This window comes from Pinus tabuliformis, chromosome 9, assembly GCF_031772625.1.
Source record: "Pinus tabuliformis cultivar Carrire ecotype Pingquan chromosome 9, CPIR1, whole genome shotgun sequence".
Lineage (NCBI taxonomy): Eukaryota > Viridiplantae > Streptophyta > Pinopsida > Pinales > Pinaceae > Pinus > Pinus tabuliformis.
This window is the reverse complement of record NC_142307.1, coordinates 1,622,844,020-1,622,863,858: the sequence shown is the minus strand read 5'-3', so window position 1 is coordinate 1,622,863,858 and position 19,839 is coordinate 1,622,844,020. Positions and strand designations below refer to the sequence as shown.

Below are 19,839 nucleotides of genomic sequence, written 5' to 3'. Positions count from 1 at the left end.
TTGACCTGAAACACACAATAATTTAAGTCAGTTTTTCCTTAGTCAACAAAATCAGATTGGTCTATCTAGGATACTTTCTTACCTGAATATCCTGCCAACTGATTACATGCTTAGGATCATAAATGTATTTTTTTAATACAGACACATGGAAGACGTTGTGGACCTGAATATGACTTGGCAGAGCAAGCTGGTATGCCACCAGACCAACTCTCGCTAAGATCTGAAATGGTCCGCAAAACCGGGGTGCCAGCTTGGCACTCCCACTCCATTGTAGTGTGCTCTTTTTAGCTCGAATTCTCACATACACATGATCTCCTACTTGGTATTCCTTAAATTTTCTCTTTCGATCGATGAAATTCTTTTGCCTATCTTGGGTTGCCTTTAAATTTGATCGTACCTTCCTGACCATTTCCTCCATTTCCTTAAGCATTTCGGGGCCTAGCATCAGCTTGTCCTCTGGTCCCCCCCAGCTTGAGGGTGTGCGGCATTTCTGTCCATACAACACTTCAAACGGGCTCATCTGCAGGGACGTATGATAGCCATTGTTGTATGTGAACTCGACCAAATGCAGGTAATCTTCCCACTTGGATGGTTGTTGCATTACATATGATCTTAGCATGTCTTCTACAACCTGATTCATCCATTCTATTTGTCGATCGATCTGAGGATCATAAGCGGTATTGAAGTTCAGTTGAGTCCCCAATTCCTCAAATAGAGTTTTCCAAAAGGCTAAAGTAAATTTTACGTCACGGTCAGAGATTATAGTCTTTGGTAACCCATGCAGCCTAAAAATATTTTGCATAAAGATATGGGCAATCTGCACTGCTCTGTAAGTAGATTGTACTGGTATAAAATGAGCTGATTTGCTTAACTTGTCCACCACTACCATGATGGAATCGTTGTTTCTTTTTGACTTGGGTAATCCTGTTATGAAGTCCATAGAGATGGTTTCCCATTTCCACTCCGGAATTGGTAGTGGATGTAATAACCCAACAGGGTGCTGGTGTTCGGCTTTAACTTGTTGGCATTCCAGGCAGCGTGTCAAATATTCTACTACATCTTTTTTCATCCCTGACCAATAATATTCCTTCCGGAGTGCAGTAATCATCTTCTGATACCCCGGGTGTCTAGCATAATGACTTTTATGAAATTCATCTAAAATCAAGCTTTTAATGTTATTTTGGTTGGGCACATACAACCTTTTTTTATAATTCAGCATGCCAGCAACATCCATAGCATATCCTTGCTAATTTTCTTTGCTGGTTGGATTCTGAACTTGTTGTCCTATTTGCTGATATCTTGAATCTTGTTCTATTGCTTTTTTAATCATTTCATCGAAGGTACTTCGTCCCTCGCTGTAAGAAATCTCGTAGAGACATTGTACTTTTCGACTTAAAGCATCCACCACCCGGTTCTCTTTCCCTTTCAAATGCTTAATCTCGAAGTCAAAACCACTTAAGAAATCTACCCACCGTGCCTGCCTAGCATTTAAGGTAGGCTGACTAAAATAACTAGTCAAGCTGTGATGGTCCGTCAGTAATAGAAACTTTTTACCCATCAGATAATGGTGCCACATCTTTAAGGCGTGAATAACAGCTGCCAACTCCAAATCATAAGCGGAATATTTCTGCTCATGTTCTTTTAATTTTCTAGACTCATAGGTGATTACCTTTCCTTCTTGCATCAGTACTCCCCCTACCCCTTCCTTACTCACATCTGTGCACACCACATAGTCCTTACCTGGATCAGCTATGCTTAGTATAGGCGCAGTGGTGAGCAGATGCTTGAGTTGTTCAAAACTTTTTTGGCATTCTGCGGTCCATTTAAAAGTTTTCCCCTTTTTCTGCAAAGAAGTGATAGGGTAAGCCACTCTCGAAAATCCTTCCACGAACCGCCTGTAGTAACCTGCTAGTCCCATGAAGGATCTTATGTCCGTTACGTCCTTTGGCACTGGCCATTCCATTATGGTCCTTATCTTTTCAGGATCCACAGTGATCCCATCTTTAGTGATTATATGTCCCAAGTACTGAATTTGTTCCTTAAAGAAGTCGCACTTGCTGTATTTGGCGTATAATTGGTGTTCTCGGAGAGTTTGCAATACCAATCTGAGGTGCTCCTTGTGTTCCTCCATATTCCGGGAATATATCAGTATATCGTCAATAAAAATTAACACAAACTTGTCTAAATACTGATGAAATATGTTGTTCATTAAGCACATAAAGGTTGTAGGGGCATTGGTTAACCCAAAGGGTAACACCACAAACTCATAGTGTCCATATCGTGTTCTAAAAGTAGTTTTGGCTATGTCTTCCTCTTTAATTCTGATTTGGTGGTATCTTGATCGTAAGTCAATTTTTGAGAATACCGTTGCCCCTTTTACCTGATCAAAAAGTTCATCAATACGGGGTAAAGGGTATTTATTCTTAATTGTCAATTTATTCAACTAACGATAGTCCATACACATACGAAGGGTCCCATCTTTCTTTTTAACGAACAACATAGGAGCTCCCCAGGGTGACACACTGGGGCGGATGTAATTTTTGTCCAATAGCTCCTGCAACTGCATTTTCAATTTTGTTAATTCTGGCGTGCTCATTCGATAAGGAGCTCGGGATACCGGGGCTACCCCTAGCACCAATTCGATAGTGAAGTCTATGTCTCTCTTGGGTGGAAATCCTAGTATCTCCTCCAGAAACACATCTGCAAATTCTCGTATCATTGGAATACTTTCCAATGTGGCAGTTTTGTCTTTTGAGTTGGCATAACCCACTCAGATGGCATAGATCTGACATCCTTTCTTGATACACTTAGCCAACTGAGAGGCGGTTATTGGCCGAATCTGTACTGGCCTCTTAATACCTTGCATCTCCTGCTTTTCTCTGAGCTCATCCCTGTAGCAGATAGTTTTTGTTTTACAGTTTATAATGGACCAGCGTCTTTCCAACCAGTCCATGCCTATCAACATGTCATATGAACCAAGGGGAAGTACGTTTAGATCTACCATCACTGGCTGACCTGCTATCTTCAAGGGGCAGTTATTGACCTTAGCTATCACATGTCTTTTTGCCCCTATTGCCAGCTGTACTAGCCAAGGGTCTTTAAACTTAACAGTTTGCAACTTACATTGTTCCACGACCTTAGGACTAACATAGCTTAATATAGCTCCAGGATCAATTAAAATAGTTACAGTATAATCAAAGATCTTACCTTCAAACTCCACCATAGTTGGCTGGTAGTCTGCCTGACGATCTTCTAGAGCGGCATTAATTCTCGGTAAACTCCGGCCCACGTCGCCAACTGTAGATGCTTCATGGATCTGCGAAACCTGTTCAGTACCCTTTCAATGAGGACAATTTTTAACGTAATGAGGCCCTCCACATCCCCAGCATTGTACTAGAGGCCTTGTTGTCCCTTCATTGTTAATTTTTCTAGATTGTTCGCTGATTCTGGATTCAATGGGTGGCTTTAATCTGAGCAAGTTCTTTTGCAGATTTCTGTTGTTTTGCCCTTTGGAAAATCCTTTGTTAACACTGCCACGATTTCCTTTAGTGTTCCCAGCCATCTTATTACCTCTCTTGTCAACCCACCTCTTTCCTAGAATTTCTCCCTTCTGCTTACTTTGCTGATAACATATCCTGGCCTTTCGTATCACCTCATCCATCGTTTTTGGGTTATCAAACTCAATTCTTTCCCTCATCGCCAAGGGTAAACTACTAACGAACCGCTGTACCTTAGCCTTCTCCTCTTGTATGTAGGGCACATAATGGAGTAACGAGGTAAATCGGGTGATAAACTCATCCATTGTTTGTTGTCCAAGTCGCAGGTCATGGAATTCCCTTGCTTTCTCATCGTAAAATCATTCAGTCAAGTATCTTTCCTTGAAATATTTTTGAAAATTTTCCCAAGTTATATTTTGTTCACTTACCCCTTGTACAATCTTGACCTCTTCCCACCACAGGGTGGCCTTTCCTTGCAATTGGAAAATGGCCAGCCGCGCCTTGAGATTGTGATCGTATTCGTATAATTGAAAATATTTGTTCATGTTAATCAACCAAGCCTCAGCTGCCTCCTCTAGCTCTCCATCGAAGTGTGGCAGTTTTATTTTCTGGAACTCCCATTGTAATTAAATCTGCTTCCTTTTCGATGCCGGGTGCTCAGAGGCATTATCCGAATTTTCCCCTCGATTTTCTTCCCTTCCTTCTGACTCTTCCTGATCTGTGTGGTAGCCTTTTTCTTTTGACAATCGTGGTTGCTCAGGGCTGGGGTTCGGCGGGCACTGATTCTGCTTGTCAGACAAGCTTTTCATGATCTTTTCCTGTTCCATAGTTAATCTCGCATTGTCCTCTTGCAGGCAAGCCATCTCATTTTTTAATTCCTAAACTGTCTCTAATATCACCAGATTAGTGTTACAAGCCTCCTCTCCTAGCTGTACCCATATCTCAAGATTAGTTTCAGGGCATGTTGCAGGTCCCTGACCTGTCATAATTCTATGTGGAACATTGTTTGTTCTCCTCATAATCTGTTGTCGTCTGTTTCCTGAGCTTTACACAGGTAAAAGAAAATAAAGGTTAACAAAATAACTATTTTTTTTTAACAAAAAATAACGCATGATCTGTTTATTTCCATTAATACATTTGCCAGAGGCCATAGTTTTTCTAACCTGGGCTCTCATACCACTTGTAACGACTCCTCCACATTACATATACAAATAGTTACATATGAAAAAAATTTATTACATGGTTTGTATCATTATGCTCCTAACTCAAGTTGACATGGCATCTGTACCTTTCTATTAATGAGTTTGGAACCATCGTATCCATGATATCGATTCCCTGATTAAAGGTCTGGCGGTCATACTTAATTTGGTTGATTTTAGCGTTGATATAGAGGTGGATTATATTAAATGAATTATGTGCCATGCGGCTTCCAGCCAACCTCTTACTACTTTGCGCACATTTTGTCCGTCACATAGCTTACTAGACTCTATCTCTTTGCTACGGTTGATATTTATTTGTCATTAATCCTCTGCTCCGTCCTGGTGTGTGGCATGGGTAGGCCATCCTGCCACGTTTGCACCTCTTGGGACTCCCATCTCATCGACGATTTAGAGCTTGCTCCACGATCCAACGATTGGATTGCATCTGGGGTCATTCACTTCTCCGGTTTGCGATGATGGTGGTTTCATTTCTCTGCATCCTTCCTCAGAGCATGCTCTGGCTCCGTACTTCTTCTTGCCGACCTGTTCTGTCTGACGAACCAAAGTTTTGATGCAGGGAAAATTTGTAGTCTCAGGGTCGTGATCCGCTTTCTGGCGAGTATGCATAGGGTGAGCTATGTTCACTAAGCAATCTCTTTTTTATTCCTTTTACAGTTTATGGGTATGAGTAAGTTTTGTTGCCTTGTTTTCTAATCGGCTATTGTCATTTGGTTTGCCTTGTAGGAAACTTGACTCCTGGTTCGGGGTTCTTTGCTATGCCCGGTGGAAAGATTCTTCTCAAGTTTTTTCCAGTGAAAGCTTTCGGGTAAGAATACACTCCGGCGTAGTGCTTGTTTCCTGAGGGAAGCTCCCCTAGACTTCTTATGGCTAGAGCCTCGGCTCTCTGCAATTTTTGGAAGCTTTTCTTTCCGGTTGAAAAGTATTGCAGTCATTGCATGGTTAAGGGTTTTAGGTTCTATTTTGTTTTAAGTTCAATAGGCGAAGACCCTCCGCTGTTCTGAGGTGTTTTATATGTACATTCCTTGAAATAAACGAGGGTTTGTTACCCGTTGTGGGACCTGAGTTTTATGGCAGCACTGGTACTGTATTTATGTTGAAAATATGTTTTTAATAAGGGCTTTTCCTTTCTTGGAACTACGATATGTTTCCCAAGTTTTATTCTTTTTTTTTAGCTTGTAGACGAAAAGTTCCTCTATGTAACAGATTTCGCTTTCTCGGGTTATATATCAATGTTTGTTTTTAATTCTATCAATGTAATTGTTTCCCTGTTCCAAATTAATCTAGAGCTTTATCTAACTCATTCATTGGTCAATCAAAATTAGTAGCAAGGGTTTCATTTACTCGTAGGGTTTTAGCATGACCAGGCAGGATTTGGAACTGCTAATTGACAGTCCATTCTCAGAAATCCAACCGGGTCCACTTTTGGGTTTCTATCCCTAAACCCTTGCTTGAACGACCTCTTTTATGCTTGTTCTATTTGAATAGCGGCATCTCCAGGTCTTAATATTTTCCTAAATAATTTAAAGTTTCATATAGTCAGAGAAGATTAACTTCTAGTTCTTTTTGCAATTTTGAACAATAAATTCTTTTGTTTTTCTTTTGTATTAAAGATCAGCACAGAATTGTAACTCCATTTTATTCCTACATCAATCAATCTTCTCTGTGATTTGTAAATATCTATACAGGTTATGCTTAACCGTGTTTCTACGATAGTCATTTTTTCCCTGCCTTAATAGAGCTATAAAGATTGTATTTATGCAAATAGAATACTAGTCATTCTTTCTGCGTTAATAGACTGTAAAGATTATGTTTATGAAAATAAGTATTTGCTAGTTTAGCAAGGAGAATACCTCACTTCGACGGTTACATCTTACTAATTCTTCTGTAAAATTCACTATAATTAAGTTCTCCTGTTAACAATAAATAAAAAGTGCAACTGAATCCTACTATTAATTTTTCAATTATCATCTTAGCCTTAGGCCTCTACCCCTTTTCACGCACACTAGAAGCACCTAATTTATTTTGATGTAACAATATAAGTTCTAGAAGGTACCTCATACCTGAGTTGCTTTTAAGTAAGGAAATCCAGTGGAACAGGTCACCTCTGGTTCTATTGCTAGTCAATCCTCGCGTCTGTGAATTTATCTTTCGGGACCAAATCTCCCCCCTAGCTTGCTCACAAGATCTTCAGTCTTCTACAAGTTGCTTGCACACAACACTCTTGCTATCTGATCATCACCATACGTAGCAATTTTTCCCTTTCACTACCTATCCTTACAGCGCAGTTGCCCCCCCCCCCCCCCCCCATACTTCCTTTTCTTTGGAAGCCTTGCACAGTTAGGGGAGGTAGTTAGGGTTTCTTTTCCAACAACTATTTTTTTAACTTCCTTCCTTCAGAAGTTACAAGATCTGTTGAACACATAAATCATTACTCATTTTAAATAAATAAAAATATTATTCAATTCAAACAGAGAATCACACCAATTATTCAGTTTGTTCTTACTGCGGTAAATAAAATATTTACAGTTTTCTGGGGGCATTACACCTCACTTCTACCTTTTTCTGTTTTGAAGGTGAGTTCTATGAACAAACTTGTGTGGTCGCCATGGGTTCCCCCCTGTCCCCTATCGTTGCTAACCTGTTCATGGAAGATTTTGAATCCAACACTTTATCCTCAGCTTTATATAAACCTAAGCTTTGGAAAAGATTTGTTGATGACACTTGCACCATTTGGCAGCATGAGCCTGAAAAATTAGATCTCTTTTTTCAACATCTCAATAATCAATCTAACTCCATCCAGTTTACGATAGAGCATGAAGTCAATGGTCGCCTTCCTTTTCTTCATGTCATCATTTCTAGGAAAGTTGATGGATCTTTCACCCAAGAGGTATATCGGAAGAAGACTTATACTGAGTAGTATCTTCATGCCAATTCCCACCATTTTCCTGCTCAGAAGATAGGTGTCCTCAACACGTTAGCCACTCGTGCTCTGAGAATTTCTGATGAAGACCACTTTTCTAAAGAAAAGTCCCATCTCCTTAATGTTTTTGTCCAGAATGGCTATAATAGGCAACAGGGTGTCAAAGATTTCCTCAAAGTGAGCAAAGGTCCCAAGGTCAAGAAAGAACCCATTGATCACAGTTCAGGATTCCACCTCCCCTTCATCCAAGGGACGACAGACAATATTGCAAGAATCCTGAAGAAGTATAATATTCTCTCGACCTTTAGACCCCTCAGCACCATTAGAAGTTCCCTTAAGTATGTTAAAGACCAAGTGAACCTTATGGATATGAAATGTGTTTATATCATACCTTGTTCATGTGGAACCTCATACATCGGCGAAACTGGTTCTATTAACCAGAGAACTGGTCATTCTATTAACTAGAGGATTAAGGAACACACTGGTAATATCAAGCATGGGAGGACCAAATCCTCAGCTTTGGCCAAACATGCAGAGAAGACCAAGCATCATATATGCATTGAGGAGGCTAAGGTTATCGCTAAGATTCCTCATTTCCATCGTCGTAAGTTTAGGGAAGCCATTGAAATTGAGAGGTCTTCCAGTAATGTGAATAGGGATGACGGCTTGAAAATTAGTAGCTGTTGGATTCCCACTGTAATATTCCCGGATAAAGATGGTTGTAAATATTTTATTACTGTTATAGGTTAAAAGAGATTGGACAATGTGCTATTTACTGTTTTGAATTAATACTAATTGTTGACTCTGCACTGGAAAAAAATTATAATCGAATCATACTTGGAAATTGTAACTTCCCATCTAGAAGTTGTTTTCTTTTTATAATGAAACAGTTGCCAAATAAAAAGAAAGAAACCCTAACTGTTCCTCCTAACCGTAACCACCCAAGGAAATGGGGTGGGAAAAGGAAAAGAGGAGGGGGGGTTGGGGGGGGGGAAGAACCGTGCTGTAGGGACAGATGGGTACATGATGGCAAAGTTATGCTAAATCTGGTAAGGACCAGATAGCATTGGCAAGACAATGCAGAGGAAAGTTTGCTGAAGGTTGTGACCTGGCAAACACGCTTGGGGGGAGATTTGGGATGTGTCAACAAATCTCGTGGACGGGAGGAAGACAAGCCAAGAACCAGTGGTGACCAGGTTCTGAATAAAGAAAGTATAAGTGATGTGCATACCGGATATAGGTAAGTACCGTTATGACAATTCTAATGTTGTAATTACAGTAAAACTGAATACTCCTTTTCAGTTGTTTAGACTAGTACTATAGAACAGTTGCCAAATAAGGAAAAGAGGAATGATAAACAGTGCACAGAGGAAACAGTTTGAGTGTGAGGTATATTATAGTTTTGAGTTGGTCAGTGTGTATAAGATAGGCTAGTCTCTTTATGACCCTTAGATGACAGTAGAAGGCTTTCAATGGCTAAAGCCTTCAGGCTTGGAATAGTCAGTTAAGTAGTTACCCTAATCAGCTGCAATCGAAGACTCTGCCCTTTATACGTTTGGATGATATAAAATATGGGGAAGGGTTTATTTCCATACATTAAGGAAACAAAAAAAAGAGAAAAAAACGAATGACAGTTTAGAGGAGGAACCTGAAGGGAAAATCACTTTACCCCGGGAACCAGTAAAACACCACAATACACCAATTATTTCTCACGGGATCGTCATGAAATCCAACGGTGAAAATTAACAAGAATAAGAGCAATTAAGGACCTGGAATAATGAACTGGATTGGCCGCAGACCGGCCTGTTCATTTGGGACACGACTCTTTCTGTTCCAGTAAAAGAACTCTAAAACCCGGAGAGTAAAAAGTATGCATATTTATATATGTAAGAATTAGAAGCACAGCAAACGCATTTGAGTCACATTTATATAGTTTAACGAAAAGCTCATAACAGCCAAACCCAACATTAACCGAGGGAGTGAACGCCATATACACAGTAGGTTAAGGAAATTGATAATATTCATAAGGGTTTGACGGAAACCGGTCCTCAACAATTATTGCTAGCTAAAACAAAAAGAAGTAATGCTACCAACAGAATAAGATGAGTTATATTTGCTTTGCACATACAGAGGAAAATTATGTATAGCTACAGGCAGAGTAAAAGTACTTAAACTTGCATTTCACGCACAGAGTTGACAGAATACACATATATTGGAACCAGAGAAATAAGAAGTACCGAGCAGTCACATAACTTCCATACAAGGGTTGAATGCCTCAATCCCAGCGTTTAAGCCACAAGAATTTATATCAGACATTAAAATGGAAAACGCGGACCACCATATAACAAGGTAAAATACCATACTTTCTCAACTCGCGCTAACAGGCGAGGAAATCAAACAGTCAATCATATTTAACAACAGGCCGAGACAGAGTCGGCTCCAGAGTCATAAGAAGAGTTCTGCTAAAGCTATGATGTAACTAGTAAGCACAATGAATTTATAGTATGCCGCTTCGACAGAGTCCAGAGGAAAAAAAAGAAACCGAGGAAACCCTTCGTCGAGCGGCGAAGTCATGGAAAAACTTCGACAACAGAACAACAATGAAAACCCCTTTTGTTTCCAGAAAATCACAGCAGCCCAACCTGACAAGACACATATATACAAATATGTAGCCATAAGAAGATTCGGCAACCTCTGATAAACCACCATGCAATCCTGGCTCAGGGATGAATATGTGGACTTACCCGGGAGAGGAGAAGAGCCAGCTTGGAGGAGAGGGTACCCCATTCATCTATTGATGGCGGAGCAGATACCCGGCACCCCTAACCAACCTGTTACCAGAAAGAAACAAATGCATTAGGATTCACCGGTAGTGCCGAAAAGGGAATAAATCGAAAAGCATAGACATAATCATCGAATAGGAGATTGATCTCACCCTGACCTGCAAGTATATCAAGCAAACTTGTCACTTAAGGGTGCAGGATTACCTATGGAGTCCTCGGCCTGCAACCATGGCGGACAGCGTAACCCCAAGCAGAGCCAAACCCAGAAAACCAAAAAGAGCGAAATGAGTTCCGTTGTTGGGTAATGAGAAGTTGAACCAACAATTGGGGGGCAGCCAACCATCCGATGCAATGGAGGAGATCTCCTCCGTCGAACCATTGCAGAATCCCGAGAAAGGTGTCCTCCCTGCAGTTTCCCTTAAATGTCAATGCAGTGGAGCTTAATGGCTACAGATGAGGAGGCTTATGCGTCGAGTGTTGGGAGGAGTTGCTATTAATAGCAAGGGAGGAGGACTGTCCTAATCCCGTCAGCACGTCAGTCATATTAATGCGACGCGGATTTTCCTATATGGGAGTCCGAGCATGACTTAAAAACCTTAGATTTAATTCAAACATAAATCAAAGCCTCGGTGAACTTAAGAGATGGGGAGGTAATTAATGTATGTAAATAGTTTAATGTTATTACTATTGTTTTTTTTAATGTCTTTTACGTGTGTTTTTTTTGGGAGATGTTACATATGGTATCAGAGCCAAGTTCCAGAAACTGTGACCTCTGGGACAGTGGCGCGGGAAATATATTTATATACATATAACAACCAATAACCTATTTAATTATTCCCCTGATAAATTCTGTTTGAGTACAGGAGCAAAATTGACAGGATGAGAAGAACAGATAGCGTATCCCAGGGATTTGTAGCAGGTCAAGAACCTGCAGGGAACCATCCCGAGCTGTGGGTACAGCTCGGCGAGGAGACTCGAAGTGCGAACCGTGCCATTCTGGAAACTGTGCAAGAACTGAAGCATGAAATGGCCCGGTTAAGAGAGGATAACGCCAGAATAACGATGGAACAGGAGAGAATCATAAAGAGTCTTTCGGATAAGCAAAATCAGATACCACCACACCCCAGTGTTGAGCAACAAGGAATATCAGGGGAGCAGGACCAAAACACAACACCTGGAGAATCGGAAGGTAGGGAGCAGGAACAGTCTGATAATGCCTCTGAACAGCAAACGTCAAAAAGGCAGCAGATAGAGTTGCAAGGGGAATTCCATAAGATTAAACCGCCACATTTTGACGGAGAACAAGAGGAAGCCGCTGAAGCATGGTTGATCAACATGAACAAATATTTTCAACTGTACGAATATGACCACAACCTTAAGGCAAGGTTGGCCATTTTTCAACTACAAGGGAAGGCCACCTTGTGGTGGGAGGAGGTGAAGATGGTCAAGGGAGTAAGTGAACAGACTATTACCTGGGAAAAATTTCAAAAGTACTTTAAGGAAAGATACTTGACAGAACGCTTCTATGATGAAAAAGCTAGAGAATTCCATGATCTGCGCTTGGGACAACAGACTATGGACGAATTCATCACTCGTTTTACCTCTCTGCTCCGCTACGTGCCCTACATCCGGGAGGAAAAAGCCAAAGTACAGAGGTTTGTTAGCAGTCTACCCTTGGGTATGAGGGAAAGAATCGAATTCGATAATCCAAAAATGATGGACGAGGCCATACGTAAAGCCCGGATGTGTTACCAACAGAGCAAACAAAAGGGAGATGGCCTACATAAGAGATGGTTGGATAAGAAAAGCAACAGATTGACTGGTAGTACCAAGGGTAGCCATAGTGGAGGACATAGAAGTTTTTCCAAAGGGAAAACCAGCGGCAAAAATTCACAGAAGAATTCGCTGCGACTAAAGCCTCCCAATGAGTCTAGGCTTAATGACCAATTTGGAAAAAATGACAATGAGGGGACAACAAGGCCTCCAGTGCAATGCTGGGGCTGTGGAGGCCCCCATTATGTGAAAAATTGTCCCCAACGCAAAGGAACTGATCAGGTGTCCCAGGTTTATGAAGCCTCTACAGTAGGTGATGTAGGACGAAGCCTACCGAGGATTAATGCGGCTCTAGAGGATCGCCAGGCAGAGTACCAGCCGACTATGGTGGAATTTGAAGGTACACTCTTAGACCTTACAGTCACTATTTTAATTGACCCTGGTGCAACACTAAGTTATGTTAGCCCTAGAATTGTGGAGCAGTGCAGGTTACAGCCTGTTAAATTCAAAGACCCTTGGCTGGTTCAGCTGGCTACAGGGGCAAAGAGACAGGTGAATGCCAAAGTTAAAAACTGCCCCTTAAAAATAGCAGGCCAGTTAGTTACAGCAGATTTAAATATGCTTCCCCTTGGTTCTTATGATGTTTTAATTGGTATGGATTGGTTAGAAAAACACTGGTCTGTAATTAATTGCAAAACCAAGACTATCAGCTATAGGGATGAGCTGGGGATTAAGCAAGAAATGCAGGGGATCAAACGGCCAGTGCAGCTTCGGCCTATAACCACCTCCCAGTTAGCAAAATGCATCAGGAAGGGATGTCGGATTTACGCGATCCAAGTGGGTTATGCTGACACAAAAAACAAGACAGCAGCAATGGAAAATATCCCTGTAATACAGGAGTTTTCCGATGTATTCCCGGAGGAAATTCCCGGGTTACCTCCGAAGCGGGACATAGATTTTACCATTGAATTAGTGCCAGGAGCAGCTCTGGTATCCCGGGCACCCTATCGAATGAGTATACCGGAATTGACAGAGTTAAAGATGCAGTTGCAGGAGCTGCTGGATAAAAATTATATCTGCCCCAGTGTGTCACCCTGGGGAGCCCCGGTGCTGTTCGTTAAGAAGAAAGATGGGACCCTACGCATGTGCATAGATTATCGGCAGCTAAACAAATTGACTATCAAAAATAAATATCTGCTGCCCCGTATTGATGAGTTGTTCGATCAGGTAAAGGGAGCAATAGTTTTTTCGAAAATTGACCTGCGGTCGGGATATCACCAAGTCCGGATTAAGGAAGAAGATATAGCTAAAACCGCTTTCAGAACACGGTATGGCCACTATGAATTTGTGGTACTACCCTTTGGGTTGACCAACGCCCCTGCCACTTTTATGTGTTTAATGAACAGCGTATTCCACCAGTACTTGGACAAGTTCGTGCTGATTTTTATTGATGATATCTTGATTTATTCTCGGACTATGGAGGAACACAAAGAGCATCTCAGGTTGGTACTGCAAACCCTCTGAGAACATCAATTGTACGCTAAATTCAGTAAATGTGAATTTTATAAAGAACGGATACAGTACCTGGGGCATATAATCACTAAGGAAGGAATTGCAGTTGACCCTGAGAAAATAAAGACAATAATGGATTGGCTGGTACCTAAAGATGTGGCGGACATCTGCTCTTTTATGGGATTAGCCGGCTATTATAGGCGGTTTGTGGAAGGGTTCTCAAGGGTAGCATACCCCATTACTTCCCTGCAAAAAAAGGGGAGGGCTTTCAGGTGGACCTCGGAATGTCAAAGGAGCTTTGAGCAACTCAAACACCTGCTCACCACGGCACCTGTTTTAAGCATTGCGGACCCCAATAAAAACTATGTGGTGTGTACAGATGCAAGAAAAGAAGGAGTAGGGGGTGTATTGATGCAAGAAGGAAAGGTAATAGCCTATGAATCACGGAAATTGAAAGAGCATGAGTAGAAATATTCTGCTTACGATTTAGAGTTGGCAGCCATGATCCACGCCCTGAAAATGTGGCGACATTACTTGATGGGCAGAAAATTTCTGCTATTAACCGATCACCACAGCCTAACTAATTATTTTAGTCAACCCACACTGAATGCAAGGCAAGCGCGGTGGGCAGACTTTCTTAGTGGATTTGATTTTGAAATTAAGCATTTAAAGGGAAAGGAAAACAGGGTGGCGGATGCTTTAAGCAGAAAAGTGCAGTGTCTATATGAAATCTCCTACAGTGAAGGGAAAAGTCCCTTCAGGGAAATTATTATTAGTGCAGCTGAACAAGACGCTAATTACCAGCAAATAAAACAGCAAATATAGCAACCCACCAGCAATGAAAAACAACCAGATTATGCCATAGACACTGCCGGAATGCTGTATTATAAGGAGAGGTTGTATGTGCCTGATCAGAACCATGTCAAAAATATGATATTGGACGAATTTCACAAGAGTCACTATGCCGGACATCCCGGTTATCAAAAGATGGTTACTGCGTTGCGAAAGGAATATTTTTGGCTAGGAATGAAGAAAGACGTGGCAGGTTATTTGGCGCGATGCTTGGAGTGTCAACAAATCAAAGCAGAACATCAGCACCCTGCGGGATTATTACAGCCGCTACCTGTACCGGAATGGAAATGGGAAACCATATCCATGGATTTTATAACAGGTCTGCCTAAGACAAAGAAAAGTAATGATTCCATCATGGTAGTGGTAGACAAACTGAGCAAGTCAGCACATTTCATACCGATACAATCTACTTATAAAGCTGCACAGATTGCACATGTGTTCATGCAGAATATATTTAGATTGCATGGGTTGCCAAAGGTAATAGTTTCCGACAGGGATGTAAAATTTACATCAGTCTTTTGGAAGACTCTGTTTGAAGAATTGGGAACACAGCTGAATTTTAGCACGGCTTATCATCCTCAAACGGACGGACAAACGGAACGAGTGAACCAGGTAGTCGAGGATATGTTAAGGGCATACGTAATGCAGCAACCAACCAAGTGGGAGGATTACTTGCACTTGGTCGAATTTGCTTACAATAACGACTACCACACCTCACTGTGGATGAGTCCTTTCAAGGTATTATATGGGTGGAAGTGTCGCACCCCCTCGAGCTGGGGTGGACCGGAGGATAGATTGATGCTGGGTCCCGAGATGCTTAAAGAAATGGAAGAACTGGTGAAAAAGGCACGATCAAATTTGAAGGCAGCCCAGGATAGGCAGAAGAACTTTGCCGATAAGAAAAGAAGATTTAAAGAATATCAAGTCGGGGACCATGTCTTTGTGAGGATACGCGCAAGGAAAAGTTCACTACAGTGGAACGGGTGTGCCAAATTGGCACCTCGATACTGTGGCCCATTCCAGATCCTAGCAAGAGTGGGACCCGTAGCCTACCAGCTCGCCCTACCAAGTCACATGCGGATTCATAATGTCTTTCATGTTTCCGTATTGAGAAATTATGTTTATGACCCTAACCATGTAATTAATTGGCAGGCTGTTCAGGTGAGGATTATCACCGATAAATCTGTATAATCGTTTTCCTTTAAAAGGAAACTTGCATGTGCAGGTAGAACCCGAAGGAGAGATCCAAGTAGAACCGTTGAGAATCCTCGATCGGAGAGAGGCAACACTGCGGAAGCGGGATATTACCCAAGTTAAAGTGCAATGGCAGCACTTTGGGCCTGATGAGGCCACTTGGGAAGATGAAGAGTTTATGAGAAGAAATTACCCAGAACTGTTCATGGCTGGAAGACATCGGGACGATGTCCAATCTCAGGGGGGGAAGATGTAATATTCCCGGATAAAGATGGTTGTAAATATTTTATTACTGTTATAGGTTAAAAGACATTGGACAATGTGCTATTTACTGTTTTGAATTAATAATAATTGTTGACTCTGCACTGGAAAAAAATTATAATCGAATCATACTTGGAAATTGTAACTTCCCATCTAGAAGTTGTTTTCTTTTTATAATGAAACAGTTGCCAAATAAAAAGAAAGAAACCCTAACTGTTCCTCCTAACCGTAACCACCCAAGGAAAGGGGGTGGGAAAAGGAAAAGAGGAGGGGGGGGAGAAAAGAACCGTGTTGTAGGGACAGATGGGTACATGATGGCAAAATTATGCTAAGTCTGGTAAGGACCAGATAGCATTGGCACGACAGTGCAGAGGAAAGTTTGCTGAAGGTTGTGACCTGGCAGACACGCTTGGGGGGAGATTTGGGATGTGTCAACAAATCTCGTGGACGGGAGGAAGACAAGCCAAGAACCAGTGGTGACCAGGTTCTGAATAAAGAAAGGATAAGTGTTGTGCATACCGGATACAGGTAAGTACCGTTATGACAATTCTAATGTTGTAATTACAGTACTACTGAATGCTCCTTTTCAGTTGTTTAGACTAGTACTATAGAACAGTTGCGAAATAAGGAAAAGAGGAATGATAAACAGTGCACAGAAGAAACAGTTTGAGTGTGAGGTATATTATAGTTCTGAGTTGGTCAGTGTGTATAAGATAGGCTAGTCTCTTTATGACCCTTAGATGACAGTAGAAGGCTTTCAATGGCTAAAGCCTTCAGGCTTGGAACAGCCAGTTAAGTAGTTACCCTAATCAGCTGCAATCGAAGACTCTGCCCTTTATACGTTTGGATGATATAAAATATGGGGAAGGGTTTATTTCCATACATTAAGGAAACAAAAAAAAGAGAAAAAAACGAATGACATTTTAGAGGAGGAACCTGAAGGGAAAATTACTTTACCCCGGGAACCAGTAAAACACCACAATACACCAATTATTTCTCACGGGATCGTCATGAAATCCAATGGTGAAAATTAACAAGAATAAGAGCAATTAAGGACCTGGAATAATGAACTGGATTGGCCGCAGACCGACCTGTTTATTTGGGACACGACTCTTTTTGTTCCAGTAAAAGAACTCTAGAACTCGGAGAGTAAAAAGTATGCATATTTATATATGTAAGAATTAGAAGCACAACAAACGCATTTGAGTCACATTTATATAGTTTAACGAAAATCTCATAACAACCAAACCCAACATTATCCGAGGGAGTGAACGCCATATACTCAGTAGGTTAAGGAAATTGATAATATTCATAAGGGTTTGACGGAAACCAGTCCTCAACAATTATTGCTAGCTAAAACAAAAATAAGTAATGCTACCAACAGAATAAGACGAGTTATATTTGCTTTGCACATACAGAGGAAAATTACTTATAGCTACAGGCAGAGTAAAAGTACTTAAACTCGCATTTCACGCATAGAGTTGATAGAATACACATATATTGGAACCAGAGAAATAAGAAGTATCGAGCAGTCACATAACTTCCATACAAGGGTTGAATGCCTCAATCCCAGCGTTTAAGCCACAATAATTTATATCAGAAATTAAAATGGAAAACGCAGACCACCATATAACAAGGTAAAATACTATACTTTCTCAACTCGCGCTAACAGGCGAGGAAATCAAACAGTTAATCATATTTAACAACAGGCCGAGACAGAGTCGGCTCCAGAGTCATAAGAATAGTTCTGCTAAAGCTATGATGTAACTAGTAAGCACAATGAATTTATAGTATGCTGCTTCGACAGAGTCCAGAGGAAAAAAAAGAAACCGAGGAAACCCTTCGTCGAGCGGCGAAGTCATGGAAAAACTTCGACAACAGAACAACAATGAAAACCCCTTTTGTTTCCAGAAAATCACAGCAGCCCAACCTGACAAGACACATATATACAAATATGTAGCCATAAGAAGATTCGGCAACCTCTGATAAACCACCATGCAATCCTGGCTCAGGGATGAATATGTGGACTTACCCGGGAGAGGAGAAGAGCCAGCCTGGAGGAGAGGGTACCCCATTCATCTATTGATGGCGGAGCAGATACCCGGCACCCCTAACCAACCTGTTACCAGAAAGAAACAAATGCATTAGGACTCACCGATAGTGCCAATAAGGGAACAAATTAAAAAGCATAGACATAATCATCAAATTAGGAGGTTGATCTCACCCTGACCTGCAAGTATATCAAGCGAACTTGTCACTTAAGGGTGCAGGATTACTTGTGGAGTCCTCGGCCTGCAACCATGGCGGACAGCGTAACCCCAGGCAAAGCCAAACCCAGAAAACCAGAAAGAGTGAAATGAGTTTCGTCGTTGGGTAATGAGAAGTTGAACCAACAATTGGGGGCCAGCCAACCATCCGATGCAATGGAGGAGATCTCCTCCGTCGAACCATTGCAGAATCCCAAGAAAGGTGTCCTCCCTGTAGTTTCCCTTAAATGTCAGTGCAGTGGAGCTTAATGGCTACAGATGAGGAGGCTTATGTGTCGAGTGTTGGGAGGAGTTGCTGTTAATAGCAAGGGAGGAGGACTGTCCTAATCCCGTCAGCACGTCAATCATATTAATGCGATGCGGATTTTCCTGTATGGGAGTCCGAGCATGACTTAAAAACCTTAGATTTAATTCAAACATAAATCAAAGCCTCGGTGAACTTAAGAGATGGGGAGGTAATTAATGTATGTAAATAGTTTAATGTTATTACTATTGTTTTTTTTAATGTCTTTTACGTGTGTTTTTTTTTGGAGGTGTTACACCCACCCTCTCTTATTAGTTTTCTTCGTCTTTGTCTACGCCCAAGTGATGAGAATGAGAAATTGGTGTTAAGCCAAAATCCCTTTCCCTTTAAAAATCAAATCTGAGGCCTGTGGGTTATGGGCCCACTAAGCCTATCAGAAGCGTTTTAAGGCTATAAGCCTTTAACCATGGACTTACATTGAATCGTACCATATAACTTTATCGACAGTTTTATTTCCATTGGGAGCCTTACATATGGCCTTAAGCCTTAAAAACTCGGCCACACTACATATCGGCTTAAAAAACATTACACGAGAAAAGCCCCGCTCCCAACGTATATGCCGGATTTCAAATATTATAAGTCTGCACTATAAAATCAGTGGGTCTGCCTTCAGCTTTCCGCAACCCTATTCCAATGCCGACCTCCGAACTTCGACAAGCGATCAACCCGACCTCCGATCGTCGATCGGCTTTATTGGCGATATCGCCATCGGCATATCGGCCTTTCGCTGTTCTGCCATCCCGATTTCTCTGGTCCTTTGACTTGCCGATCTACGATCAACCTTCTAGAACCAATCAGGGTATAGACCAAGTTCTATAATCTTTCAAGTCCGGATTCTCGGATCCGACTGTGTTTACGCTGTTTCTTAGTGTAAACAGGAATTATCTTGCCTTTTATGGGTTCCTGTACTTAAAACGGTTTTCTACCTGATCTGTCTTCACAAATGACATAACAGTTATATATATAACTTTGGATTGCCATCGATCCTACAGAGGTCGATGGTTGATCAACATGCATTCACAATTGGGATTAAACCCTTTGCACACATATATGCGAAATAGAGATGAAAAGACTTAATACACAGAATGATGGAAATACAAACACACATATATTATATTAAACGTAGCACGATTATAGTTTCTAAGGCATTTCAGCCTTAGAACAGAGTCTCCTCTCGACTACATTTTTAACACTAAGGTTTTCAAATCAAGTCTTTCACTCTGTTTCTCCTCTCTGAACACGCAGGTTCATGATTC

General features: G+C 41.3%; 1 protein-coding gene across 1 annotated transcript; it reads left to right on the top strand.

Moving 5' to 3' along the window:
• Positions 1-5,047: 5,047 nt before the first annotated feature.
• LOC149155018 (uncharacterized) lies at positions 5,048-14,173 on the top strand. Its single transcript, XM_089444296.1, has 5 exons — positions 5,048-5,162; positions 5,441-5,522; positions 11,284-11,872; positions 11,993-13,600; positions 13,775-14,173. The coding sequence occupies exons 1-5, from the start codon at positions 5,048-5,050 to the stop codon at positions 14,171-14,173; spliced, it is 2,793 nt and encodes a 930-aa protein (XP_089300422.1).
• Positions 14,174-19,839: the final 5,666 nt, after the last annotated feature.